The sequence below is a fragment of the Brassica rapa genome, chromosome A01, assembly GCF_000309985.2.
Source record: "Brassica rapa cultivar Chiifu-401-42 chromosome A01, CAAS_Brap_v3.01, whole genome shotgun sequence".
NCBI lineage: Eukaryota > Viridiplantae > Streptophyta > Magnoliopsida > Brassicales > Brassicaceae > Brassica > Brassica rapa.
In genome coordinates this window covers 12,756,618-12,770,042 of record NC_024795.2, presented here as the reverse complement: position 1 = coordinate 12,770,042, position 13,425 = coordinate 12,756,618, and the positions used below count along the sequence as shown (strand labels likewise).

Here is a 13,425-nt window from a genome sequence, read left to right as displayed (position 1 = left end):
TGTAACGCTCATACGCAGATTCGGAATAAAGATCTACTTTGCTCTCTCTTTTCGATTTCTTATTTTGATCGTTGTTATTCTCGTGTTCTGATTGCTTGACGTGTGGTAATTAACAGATATCCGGGTCCTCTGGGAAATTAGGGTTTTTCTAGTTTCCTTATTTAAACGGAAATCGACAGTGTGAATTTCGGTTCCCACAGTATCCTTTGCATTGTACCATGCCTGGCACTCACTCTCTGCATATCTGACTATCTTCAATAGGTCCATGTCTATACTCTGAATAGTTTATCATTCATTGTTTTCCTTATATATCAAATTATCTAAGGATAAGAGTTTCTATTATCTTCCGGTTCAATAATACTATTCTTTCTCCAAAATAGGTAGTCGATGTTATATGGGTTTTAGCTGACATAAGAAAAAAGGATATATGACCAAGTCTAACGTTTTAAAAGGGTTCTGAACAAGAATAGTATGATTACATGATCAATTCAGTCGGTCAGTCCATCTAGACTTTACGTGTGCTTGGAAACAAGTGCTTCAGATATCACTTTGAAAATGGATTTCTGAAAGGTCTCTTTTGATCTTTTTTGACAAAGTTGCAATATATGTTTTTTCTTCGTTCCAAGAATATTAATAACTTCTTGGATGAGACAAGGAAAGTTAGTTTTGTACACAACAAGACAAGTTAGCCTAAACTCTTAAGCCATTGTCCATTTGAATTGTCTAAAAGATGTAAACGTAATAGTCAGCATAAAACACACTTGACCGGCGATTAAATAGGGACGAGATGTATACATCATGTGGGTGTAACACTAACACATGGTTTTCATTAAATTATGCACATATTTAATTTTGTTAGTTGGAGAGATCTACACAAATATAAAAGTCAATAGATCTACTATTATTCATAGCTGGCCTACTTACTTAAACAAACACCATCAGAAAGATTCAAGAACACACCTAACCAACAAAATACGATCATGTTTAGAGCCATGAGCACTAGGAAGATCCACGGGGGCTACAAAAAGCTCGGGGAAGAAGAACCTAATTTGAAGAGGGTCTCGAGCGTTCCGGGTAGTGTTTATGGTAATTCAAGAAACCCGGTTCAAGAGGTGAAGAAGACGCCGATGGTGAAACCAACCGGTGGTTCTGTTCATCCTTTGCTAAGTTTCTTCGACGTTCGTTTCCAAAAGAAGAAGAAGAAAGCAACGAAGAAGAACTTGGCGACGGCAAAACCGGAGTTTGCTAGGTATATGGAGTATTTGAAGGAAGGAGGTGTGTGGGATCCGAATTCTAACGCACCTGTTATTCACTACAAATAGTTTCGATGAAGGAAGATGAATAAAGACGTTTGTATATTGTTGTTTTAATATATTATACAATCTATGAGGAAACAAAACAACAACTAGTGATCTGGTTTAAAAGATGGATCCAACTATGGATTTGTCATGTTTTGCGAATTACTGAATTACAAAGTTATTTTTGGGGGCTAAACTGTATTAAAAAGTTGAGTGTTTAGTACACGTTCAATGAGTTTTCAAGAAAATGATAAATACAAGATTAATGAGCTTAATATGATTAATAACATGGTTTTGATTTAAATTTTAATAAAGGTATGTTAATGAGAATGGAATTATTCGTAATTGCTTTGGATCAGGTTCTATATTCTTAATTTCATACCTTTACCTTTTGTTTTTGGAATTAAAAATACGAAAGTTTCAATTTTCAATTTTCAAATGGCAAATGCATTTGAGTTTTTCTTCTCATCAAATAGTAAAGTTTATAAATGAATATAAAATTAAGAGAGTCACCTTTCTCTTATTTGGAAGACCAGATTTAAAAACAATAATAATATTTCTATTAAAAAATCACGAAAACTCTTGTAAGCGTGGTGACAGGGAAAACTGTCAATTTCAAGCCCAATAATTTCGGTCGTACCAAATACGACCTCAACTCAATTATAATTAAAAAACTACTTGAGTTTCTTAAAACATGATTAAATCTGCGTTGACTCTAACAGAAGTTAGTTAACCATTAAAAAAATAAAACGACGTCGTTTAATATACGAGAAAAAGTGCCAATTTCGACATCAACAATTTCAGTCGTGCCGAATAGGACCCGAACAAATGGTCAGTGCCAAAAAACAACCTCAACTCAATTATAATTTAAGAAAAACTATTCAAACTTATTAAAACGTGCATAAATCTACATTGACTCTAACATAACTTAGTCAACCGCTAACAAGATAAGACGACATCGTTTTGATATATAAATATATATATATATATATATATATATATATATATATATATATTTTAAAAAAATGTTCATTCCACGACTCAAACCCATGTCGGGATACCCTTTTAAAGGAGCACACTAACAACTATACTAAAGTGACTTTTTAAAATATTATTATAAATTGAAATTCTCTATTATATAAACCACTATTCTTATTGATCTTATCCAATTTAAAACTTTGGTGATTGCTTTTACATATTTTAGTTATTTTTTAATATGCCTAATATTTTGTAGAAGATATCTTAGTGAAAGATAGTTAAAAGGCCTCTTAACATTTTTGAACAAAATATCAAAAATGCATAATATTAACCTTGAACAATAGAAAAATGTCCACTTAAGTTTAAAAATTAAAAATAAATTATCTACGAAAAGTTTATAAATAATTCAAAGTTTTAAGTACAATTAAGATCGCATAATAATAAATATTTTATTATTTATATTTTAGTAAGATAGAAGTTTATTAAAAATATGATAAATAAAAAATATGTTAATGTATTTATATAAATCAGAAAAAAATTATCACCAAAATTTTAAATTGGATAAAATGAAGAAAAATAGTAGTTTATATAATTTCAAATTTGTAGAAATATTTAAAAAAGTTACTTTTATCTAGTTGTTAGTGTGTCCATTTAAAAGGGTATCACAACACGGTTTGAGTCCCGGAATGAACATATTTATTTCTTTATTTGTTTTTTCAAAGCTATATATATATATATCAAAGCGACGTAGTCTTATCTTGTTAATGGTTGACTAAATTCTGTTAGAGTCAATGTAGATTTATGCACGTTTTAAGAAGTTCGGGCAGTTTTTCTTAAATTATAATAAAGTTGAGTTCGGTTTTCACTGAACATTTGTTCGGGTCCTATTTGGCACGACTGAGAGTCTTGGGGTCAAAATTGGCACTTTTCCTCGTATATCAAAAGAACGTCGTTTTATCTTGTTAACGATTGACTAACTTTTGTTAGATTCAATGTATATTTAAGCATCTTTTAAGAAGTTTGGGTAATTTTTTCGAATTATAATTGAGTTGAGGTTGTATTTGGCACTGATCAATTGTTCAGGTCGTATTTGGTACGACCTAAATTGTTGGGTCGAAATTGACCCTGTGGTCACATGGATCACGTTTAGGAACTGGCTCTAAGAAAATACCAAATTCCAGAATAGAAGAAGACATTTAAGAAAAAATAATGGTTTTCAAAATGGGCTTTACTGATACGTGAACAGACAAATTGGGCCATGGGGTTTAAAAGATTGCCACGTCACCTTATAATGACGTAATTGAATATTCAAGATGACGCATTTAACTAGATCCCCCTGGCCAGCTCTCGAAACTCTACCGCTGACTAATTTACACAAGATGCCCCTTCTTTATCGCGCCGATCTTGCTCGTAAGCCATACCGTTGGAGGGTAAACCCGTCTTTTCAAGTATTTATAGAAGACACGCTTTGTCTAAAATGTTCGACGACCAAGCAAAGAGGATTAATTAAAAGATAAAAAAAATGAGAGAGTTTGTTGGGTCGCCAAGAATAGAGGAGGAAGCAAAGAGAGAAAGAGCGTTTGCGATAAAAAGCCTTGGAGAAGAAGTCTTCTTCTTCCCTCCTCCTTTACATCTCTTATAAGATGTTGTACACGCCTCTTCTTCTACTACCAATCTTCGCCGTCATCTCGCTTCCGTCTAACTCACGATCTACCGCTGATTTTTCCGTTCAGCTTCTTACGTGAGGTAGCTCTTCTTTTACACCTTCGGATTTTGTTTCAGTTGTTTTTTGCCGATGTATCGGCGTATCTGGAATATTCATTAGCCTTAGTTTGAGTTGTTCTAGATTCGATTGACGTTTTCGTTTGCTTCTAGATTCTCTATTTGTAGTTTGGTTCCAAGCTTCTTCCTCGTTGATTTTAGGTTTTCGAACATCGGCGAGAATCTATGTTGAATAATGTCTTCGGTTAGGTTAGTATTGATGATAGGATAGAGCACGAGGTCTTTGCTTTGTACCTTTTGACTGACTACCTTCATGATATCTGATTCTCTCCAAGTCTTTGTTAATTGCGACCTATATTTCTCATTTGATTGATCTTGTGGTTTCATCTCGTCTGCTACTGCTTGAATGTTTTCACGGCTAGATTTTTGGAAAATTTGTTATCGTATTCGTACGTTCGAATCTTATAGCCTTGCGTTTGGAGATTCGATTGACATTTTTGTTAGCTTCTAGATTCTCCATTTTTGGTTGATTCGCCAGGTTGTTCCTCCTCGATTTTAGGTCTTAGTGAGCTCTGAATCATTAGGTTTCAATGGTGTAGATGATAAGATTGAGCATGCTGCCTTTGACTACCTTCTTCCATATCTGATTCTCATTTTAATTTCATTCCGCGCTTGTTTCGTGTTTATTTATTGATCTTTTGATGATGCAGAGCCATGCCTACTTTCTCAGCGATTGCTTTGGATAGAATGCTTGAGCCAGGGGCTGCTTCCACATCTGCCGAGGCTATTCCAAGTACAAGGTCATATTATGCAAAGCCACCAATATCTAAGCAGGAGAAAGGCAAAGAAACTCGTCCTCAGATGTCACCAGCTCTCTACGCCACTCCTGATGCAATCCCACTCCCCAACTCGCCATCGTCTTTCCCAAGATGATACAAATCTTCAGTGACTTATAATACAAAAGTATATTGATTTGTTTTATTGGGTATAATATAGTTTTGTGAATAAATTAAAAACAAATCAAGGCTAAAATTATTTTTAATCATTGATACTAAAGTAAATATATCATTATTCTAATTTTTTTCTCAGTTCTTCTATAATCAAATACTTTAGTTCCATTAGTTCTATAAGGAGGTCCCTCAGAACCTTAGAATTCGGGGACGAATCCTGATAGGAGAGAGAGGGGGGGAGGAGAATGTAGAAACCCTTAAAAAAAAGTGGTCGAGTCGCGGACGATCGGATCGATCGAGAGGTTCTGAAGTACGAGGAGATCGAAGACTTGATCGTGAGTAAACCATGAGTCAAGTAAGCTACTCGACCATGGTTAGACAATGTGCTAGATTGATCAGATGGACGTTTTAGAAGCTCGGCGTTTTAGCAGCAAGACGTTTCTTAAGCACGCAGTTTTCTTTAAAAGTTCGTATCAGTGGAATATTATGTTGGGAACATAATAAGTCAGAAGCAGGATGGGAGTCAAGCAGCACGGGAAGTAAGCAGGACGGGATCGAAGCACGGTGGGAAACCCCAAAGTTGGACGAACCCCTAATTTCGGTATTATGAATTTTTGGAGAAGCCGGAGGCTCGGAAAATATTTTCTGTCAGGTCAGGATTCATTTGAATTTTATTAAAAATATTCATAGCATCAGAATGGGCGTAGAAAAATATTTGGGATTGATCGCGGAACGAAAATTCACCGGAAAGACCGAAATCGGACGAATGGACCGACAATCTCGAGTTAGCTCGATCTATGAGATCAGGACGTGGTGGCAACTTCCTGGTATGTTATGTGACAAGGGAAGCACGAGGTGTTTCAATAAAAATGATCGCAGCATGCAGAGTGACACACATAAGCACGAGGTGGATCGACCAAGCAGCTAAGTGTCGCGACGCATGCGACCAGGCCATGCGGCCAGACATGTGGAGGACGTGGTGTCTCCTTGCATGCAGCCAATCCATGCATATAGACAGGTAGAGGGAATGGTGTCACCTTGCATGAAACTGAGACATGCAGCCAGCCATGTGGAGCACGAGGTGTCGCCGCACATGCATCCGGAGCCATGCGAACGGACACACGGACTGCCACACGGCTAGTTCCTGATTGGTTGATGTTTCCTATAAATTTCCCACGACTCCCTCTCATTTTAACACATACAAAACACTTCAAAGTCAGTTCAAAACGTGAGAGAGAAAGCAAAGAAAGAAAGATCGAGTTTCAATAGTTTTCGAGAGATTTAAGCAGTTTTCAAGAACAGTTACTCTGCCGATTTTCAGTCAGTACCTGGAGAAGGTTCTGTTCAAGTGAAGAGAGATCAGTTCTAGTGGAAATCAGTTCAAGACCAGTCTGGACGTGGGTCTACTTGAGATGGTCGAGAAAGGGTTCGGATCGCAGAAGTCGGGTTTGGGGTCAAGGCCACGGTCAACCAAAAGTGAGTTATAATCAATTGATTGCTGAGTTGTTGTCATGCAGGTTCCCGTTACTTGGAAGTTGGATCATGGCAGGAGGCCGGGTCTAACTAAGTAACGGTTTGATTGGTTAATAATTGAGGTTATGTTGATTTAGTTGATAGCATGCTTGTTATATTTATCGGGTTTAGTATTAGTCATATATTGGTCGACAGCATTTGTGTAAACCACTATGCTAGGCATATTGGGGTGAGTTAGTGTTCCTTCAGACCTCGTACCCAGCGGGTTCAAGGAAACTCTTATTCGCTGGATCGGGAAGACTCAAAGAGACGGGGTCATGGCCTAAGGCTGAGTTATTACACGATGTTGTAACGTGGCAGTGACCCGAAAGAATGTGGCCTGTCGTGCGGTGACCCGAAGGACAGTGCGCCGCGGTCGGTTGAAATTTCTTTCTTCTGGCCTTTGTGGTAGGGAGATAGGATATTGCCGACAGGGAAGGAGGAACCTAACGTCACCGGAGCCCGAGTTGGATATATATTATATAGTGTATCGGGTTGTTAAACCCTGGTTTAAGTCGAGGTTGAGTTTGGTGATGAGCTAGTAATTAGCATAATGCTAGTTATTTTGCTATTGTTTACTGCTGCGTAGTTCTGATATTGTGAATGTTATTGAATTGTGCTATTAGGTGAACATTTCGCTTTATATTGTTTGGGATGGGATAGCGAGGGGTTGTATTTGTTAGTTGGGGATTGTAACTTGCTGAGTAATGCTAGATTACTCACTCCTCAGTTGTTGTTTTTTTTTCAGGTCACCAGTAGTGAGCTTGCAGAGGTTACGGGATGCTAAGGTGGCTAGAGTAGATTTGCATCTTTTTGGTTAAAGCGTTTTCAGACTATAAGTATGTATCTTTTGCACTATTAGCATGCCATCACTTGTATAATATTTTGTGTGTTGTAAACCATATGAAATAAATAAAGCAAATGTTTTGTGCAAACGCCTTGTTGTTTCTGATATTAGCTTGTTCAAGCTAACACAATGTCAGGTTGGAGTACGGGTTGAAAATCCCTACGCTTTGATCTGACGGGACGTGTTAGTGAGCGGACTGGCCTAGTTACGAATGGCACGTTTCGTGACCTTGGTTGGATTGCCCGTTAACCCGTCATGTAGCGCTCCCGAACTTTGGTAGACGGTCGGCCCATCGGTCATGTTCTTGTTTGATTGTTGGCCGGTGGTTCGACCTATGCATAAAACGGTTCGGGGTGTTACTCTTAGAGGATTATTGGTAAGAGAATTCTCATGAATTTTGAAAATTTTGAGTTTCATTGTTATTCTTGGATTTCAAAAATCTTAGTATAATCCATTATTATTGGTTTAAGTATTTTCAAAATCCATTCAAATTCCTTGTTATTCAAAAAGTTTTATTATTGATTCTCTAATTCTAACAAAATCTAGTATTATTGGGAGATGGATTTTTATTCATTTTTACTCAACTTTCAAAATATCATATGTAACTTTGTGATTTTCAAAATCTATGTGATAAAAAACTAGAAAACAAAATAATTATTCTTACCAAATATCTATTGCACCTTAAATCCAAATTATATGTCCAAAACTATAATTCATTACATGTATATACTTTTCCATTTTAGAATTTATAATTATTTTTATAAATAATTATCATTTTGAATATAAATATTAATAATTACATTTATAAATATTAATAATTTTAAAATAAATTTTCTAAAATAGTTTTAAAAACAATTTTGAATTTCAAAAATAAATTTTGAGCGCCAAATCCTGGGTGACGCGAACAAACCAGAGTTTAGAAAATATTTTGAAAAAAAAAATCCAAAATTATAAAAATTATTAAAAAGTTCAAATTTGAAAATATATAATTCGAAATTATAAAAGAAACATATTTATTCTTAATTTTTATTATTTTATTACTTATATATATATATAAAGATGAGGTAAAATCGTCTTTTGCCCTTTTCGTGAATTTGTTTTGGTCATTTTTCTCTTTGAATGCTCTTTCTGTGACAAAAACTTTAAAATGACTATTTAAGAAAAATTGTCCAATTTTTTATGTAGCATTATTATTTTGTTTTTAATTTGAAAGAAAAAATGAAAAATAATGTTTTATGATTTAGAAAATACATCGATTATATATTTACTGATAGAAAATAGATAATAGAAATTCATGAAAATCTAGACTAATCAAAAAAAGTTATGATCAAATTTCATAAGTCAATGTATATAAATTTTTATTATCTACATAACTTTTAAAATTGATCAACTCTTAAAATTCACATACTCTACATAAATTCATCTTCCAATTATTATTTGTCTTAACGCGATTTATCAAATCGGTTACGTCTGTGGTCAAAGAGACATTTTATTAATGGGGATGATTTAAGTTTGCAAGAGTGAAAGAGATCAATGCAGTTAGTTATTAAGAAACTAAATGATCATTACAAACACAAAATCGAGGACATTGAAATTTGCCTTTAGTAAGCTCAACCTATGGTCACAGGACCGTACTCTGCCCTCACGTAACCAGGCTGCTATGTAGATTGCTTTGAGCGTCATTTGCGATCATCGCTCTTAGTTTTACATTGCTAGGCATGGTTCCTCGTGGTTACTTCACCGACTTAATGAGGAGAGGGTAAGAGGCGTGTTGACATGATCCCATGAAATGTTTTTGAAGGAACCAGCTTTGGTTTGGCCACACTCGTGTGAGGGTCTCGTACTTTGCTCTTATGAGCTTTTTAAAGTCACCTACAGGTGAATGTTGTTTTATTCCAGGCTGCACCATTATTTTTAGACAGCCTAAACTCCTTTAAAGTTTTTGAATGAATCAATGTTATATAAAAAAAAAGAAGCTAAATGATTTCAAAGCTGAACTGAAACACTTCAAAAATGTAAATCCAGTATGAAGATGAGGCTGCTAAGGAACAAAAAGACTTAATTGATTTCATGCCATATGGATTCATTTTTCTCGACTCTTCCGTGTTAGCCAAAACGATGGATGACAAGTTCCTCATTCTATGTAGATTCTCACTAGACGAAACAGCAAACACAGATATGAAAGAAATGGAACGGGCGTGAGAAGATGTCATCCCGGTACCAGTTCGCGAGGTTGTAGCAGGCCTCGTTTGGTAAAGTATACGTTTGAGAACTACAAAGAGAGCAGAATTCGAAACGGATCCAATTATCAGTAAACATCATATTAGTGGGGTTTTGATTCCTCACACGAAGCCCATAAGGGCCCATTCATAATCATCACACAAATACGAAAAGAGATTTATGCTTCTGTTTCTCCGGTGGAAAACAAATTATGTCACGTTGACATTAAAAGGTGAAAGTTAATACAACAAGACTCACGTTTAAAATTTCGAATATAGCCTAAATATATCAACGGCGAGAAAGCCGTGTACACGTCGTTTTATTCTAAAGAATATCTTAGATGTTTCGGTGTTTCAGAAAAACGTTGCTTTCTGTGGAATTACATAACAAAAAATTAGATAAAATATTACAAATATAACTTACTGATAAAGTTTGGATAGACAAGTATGGAGGTCGAATATGCCTTGCAGCATTTTCAATATAATACTAGATTCTGACCCGCCCTTGAAAGGCCGGGTATAATTTTTGTTTTAATTCTTTTTTTTTAAAATTTAATTTTTTATATTTGTGTTTTTGTAACTATATTTGTAATTAATATTAATTTAATTTAATATAATTTTTGGTAACTATACTAAATATGTCAAGCTGCATAACTATATACTTGTGCCATATATATTTCAGAAACTATTTTTAAACTTTATTTTTAAAGTTTGCAACATATTCTATTTTTTTAGTAGTTACCTAACATAATTAGTCAAGAATATTCGTATCAGAAAACATGACCCGAAAATTAAAGTCTCATACTCAATGTTTTGAAACTCGACCCGAATCCGCGGTTGAACCGGTAAACCTTGTGACACAAGATAAATCTGGTTTGAGTTTTGTGAAAAAAACAATATTTAAAAACCCAATAAAATTGGCAGAAAATCACTAAAACCCGGAACCTGGTTAAATTGAATCATTGGTTGAATCAATAGATAACGTTTACTTCTTTTTTTTAGTTTTTAATTATGTTTTTAAAATATGCTTTGTATAATTTTGAATGAAGAAGTTAGGTTTTTCAGTTTTGTTATCGAAAATTTATTAACAGTGTTTTAATTTTGGTTTAATTGGATTTGAAGTTTAATTTTATGATTCACATTACACATAAATATTTATGAATTTTTAAGTCTTGATATTTAAAAACCCAATAAACCGGCAAAAAATCACTAAAACCCAGAATCCGGTTAAACCACTGGTTGAACCAATAGATAAATTTTAACCTTTTTAGTTTTTAATTATGTTTTAAAAATATGTTTTGTATAATTTTTGATAAAGAAGTCAGGTTTTTCAGTTTTATTATCGAAAGTTTATTAATAATGTTTTACTTTTGGTTTGCTTTGGATTTTAAGTTTAATTTTATTATTCACATTACACAAATAAATATTTATGAATTTTTAACGCTTGATGTTTTTTGTTAGATGTCATCAATCTTAACTTGTTACAAAAATATTTAAATAATCTAAATTATTTTTGATATTTTGTATGTCAAATGAAAATAAAAATATAGAAACTAAAGTTAAATATTTTCTATATATTTTTTAAACATAAAATATATACATATCTAAACTATTATTTTACGTTTTAATTGGAACAAACATCTATTAAATAAAGAACATCTTTACTTAGACTTGAAATAAGGTATTAATTAATAATTTAGCTAAATCAAATACACCAATGTTATGTATATACGTATATGTACATATGTGTTTTGTTTTGTCAACATAGGTATATTAATACATTTTTGTTCACTTTAGTTCATTGGACGTAATATATTAATCTATATTTTGACATATTCGTATCCCTTTAAAATAGGACTTTTAGTGGTTATTGAATGTGGTGCAGTTATATTTTAGATGCAATTATTGTTTACTTTATGCAGTTATATTTTAAGTTGGACACAACATGTATCAACTGGTCATGTTCCTAATTTAATAGTATTGATATGACATATTTTAGATCTACAAAAATATATATGGAGGTCGAATATGCCTTGAAGAATTTTCCACGTATGCGTTTGAAAATTTATTGGATAAAGTAATTTTATATTTTCAACAATTGTTAACAGATTAAACTAAGTACCTTTTTTTTGGGGAAATACTCTAAGATAGCACTAAAAAAAATTCTGTAACAAATATAGACTCTAAGAATCAAAATGAGCAAAATATTTCATTAAAATGAGGTAAATATACACTTATACCTCTAGTTTTAACTAATCCAAAACTTAGGGTTTAGAGTTAAGGGGTGTGGATTTGGGATTAAGATTTAAAATTTTATAAAATAAAAAATAACTATTAAAAATTTAAAAATAGTTTCAAAAAGTATTTTCGAATTACAAAAAGAAAATTTGAAAAAAATAAGAAAAAATAGAAAAATATTATAAAAAATTTCGAATTTAAAAACATATAATCTAAAACTATAAAAAAACTATTTTTAAAAAAATTTTATTTTTTTTTATTTTTGGTTTTTTTTATATATATCTAGGGTATTAGGGTCATTTTATCTATTAAATAAAACAATTCGGTCATTTTTCTTCTTGTGGTCTATTTTTGTGATCAAAACTTAAAAATAATATATTTAGGAGAATTGCCTTTTTTTTAAACCAGGTCCTTTACGTATGCTTACAGATTATACTATTGTCCATCTCTTTTTGGCGTTGAAATAGTTAAGAAGCTTATGTATAAAATGATTCTTCTGGTTTAAAACATTGTAACTAGATCTTGATTCGCGAAACCGAATGGATGTTTATTTTCAGTTTTATACACATAGATAATTGTTTTAGATCATTAGTAGTATATATTTTTAACGTTAATTATATACTTAAATATTTGTATAACTGTTTCAAATACAATAATTTTATAATTTAGATTAATTAATTAATTGTTTAAAATTATTTAATTAATTTACAGTTTCAGGTTATAATTAATTAATTGTTTAAAACGGTCACATGTATTTGTCACTTTTCATTATATATTTATCTTATTGTATTTGTATTTAGATATTAAACAAATTAATATATTCCTGAGAAAACATATTTAAAATTATTCTGTATTTAATTTATGCTAAATTATGAACCTTTCTTCAATGCTGGATTTCCTTTTTCCTAATATATTTATGTTTATTCTTTTTCGATAATATATTATTGTCGTATATACAAAAATCTAAGATATGTTAAATTTTAGACATGTATTATATAGTTTTCTAATTCTTAAGCCATTTTGTCATCGTATTATATTTTAACAAAAATAGTTTATGTTTATGAAAATAAAATTTATCAATTTAATATACTTTTATCATATTTAGTTTAATATAATAATTATGTTTTAACATGATAATTATGACTATAAAGTAGATAAAAATATAATAGAATTTTAATTTTTCATTTTATAAACGATAACTTAATATATATTGATGCATAATAATAGTTCATTGCTAATTACAAAATTAGTGAAAATATTTACGTAAATTTTTTAAAAAATTAAGATATTGTTAAAATATTTTTCAACGGATTTATTAAAATTTTAAATTTTAAAATATAATATATAAATATATATTTATATTTAAAATGAAAATTTGTTTTTATCATCAACTTATACAGACTCATATTGACTCTGTAAACCAAACCAGAAGATCTGCATCCATGTGAACGATGAAAGACGGTTACTTCCTCACACTACGTGCTAGGCTATTTGTCTTTAAGTTTTGCGTCTTTGGTACATAAATGATCTCTGATCTGAAAAACTTCCTTTCAAGGTCTTGATATCTTATAAATAGCTTGCAAAAACTGGTCATTCTTCTGGTTCTAAAATCATTTTCACCAATTGAGAACAATCCGTTGCAAATGTAACCTGAAACTGTT

General features: G+C 32.1%; 1 protein-coding gene across 1 annotated transcript; it reads left to right on the top strand.

The window, feature by feature from the left end:
- The first annotated feature begins 359 nt into the window (after nt 1-359).
- On the top strand, nt 360-1,560 carry LOC103872708. The gene has a single exon (XM_009151139.3). It carries the CDS (start codon nt 981-983, stop codon nt 1,320-1,322), a length of 342 nt encoding a protein of 113 aa, XP_009149387.1. The 5' UTR covers nt 360-980; the 3' UTR covers nt 1,323-1,560.
- The last annotated feature ends 11,865 nt before the right edge of the window (nt 1,561-13,425 follow it).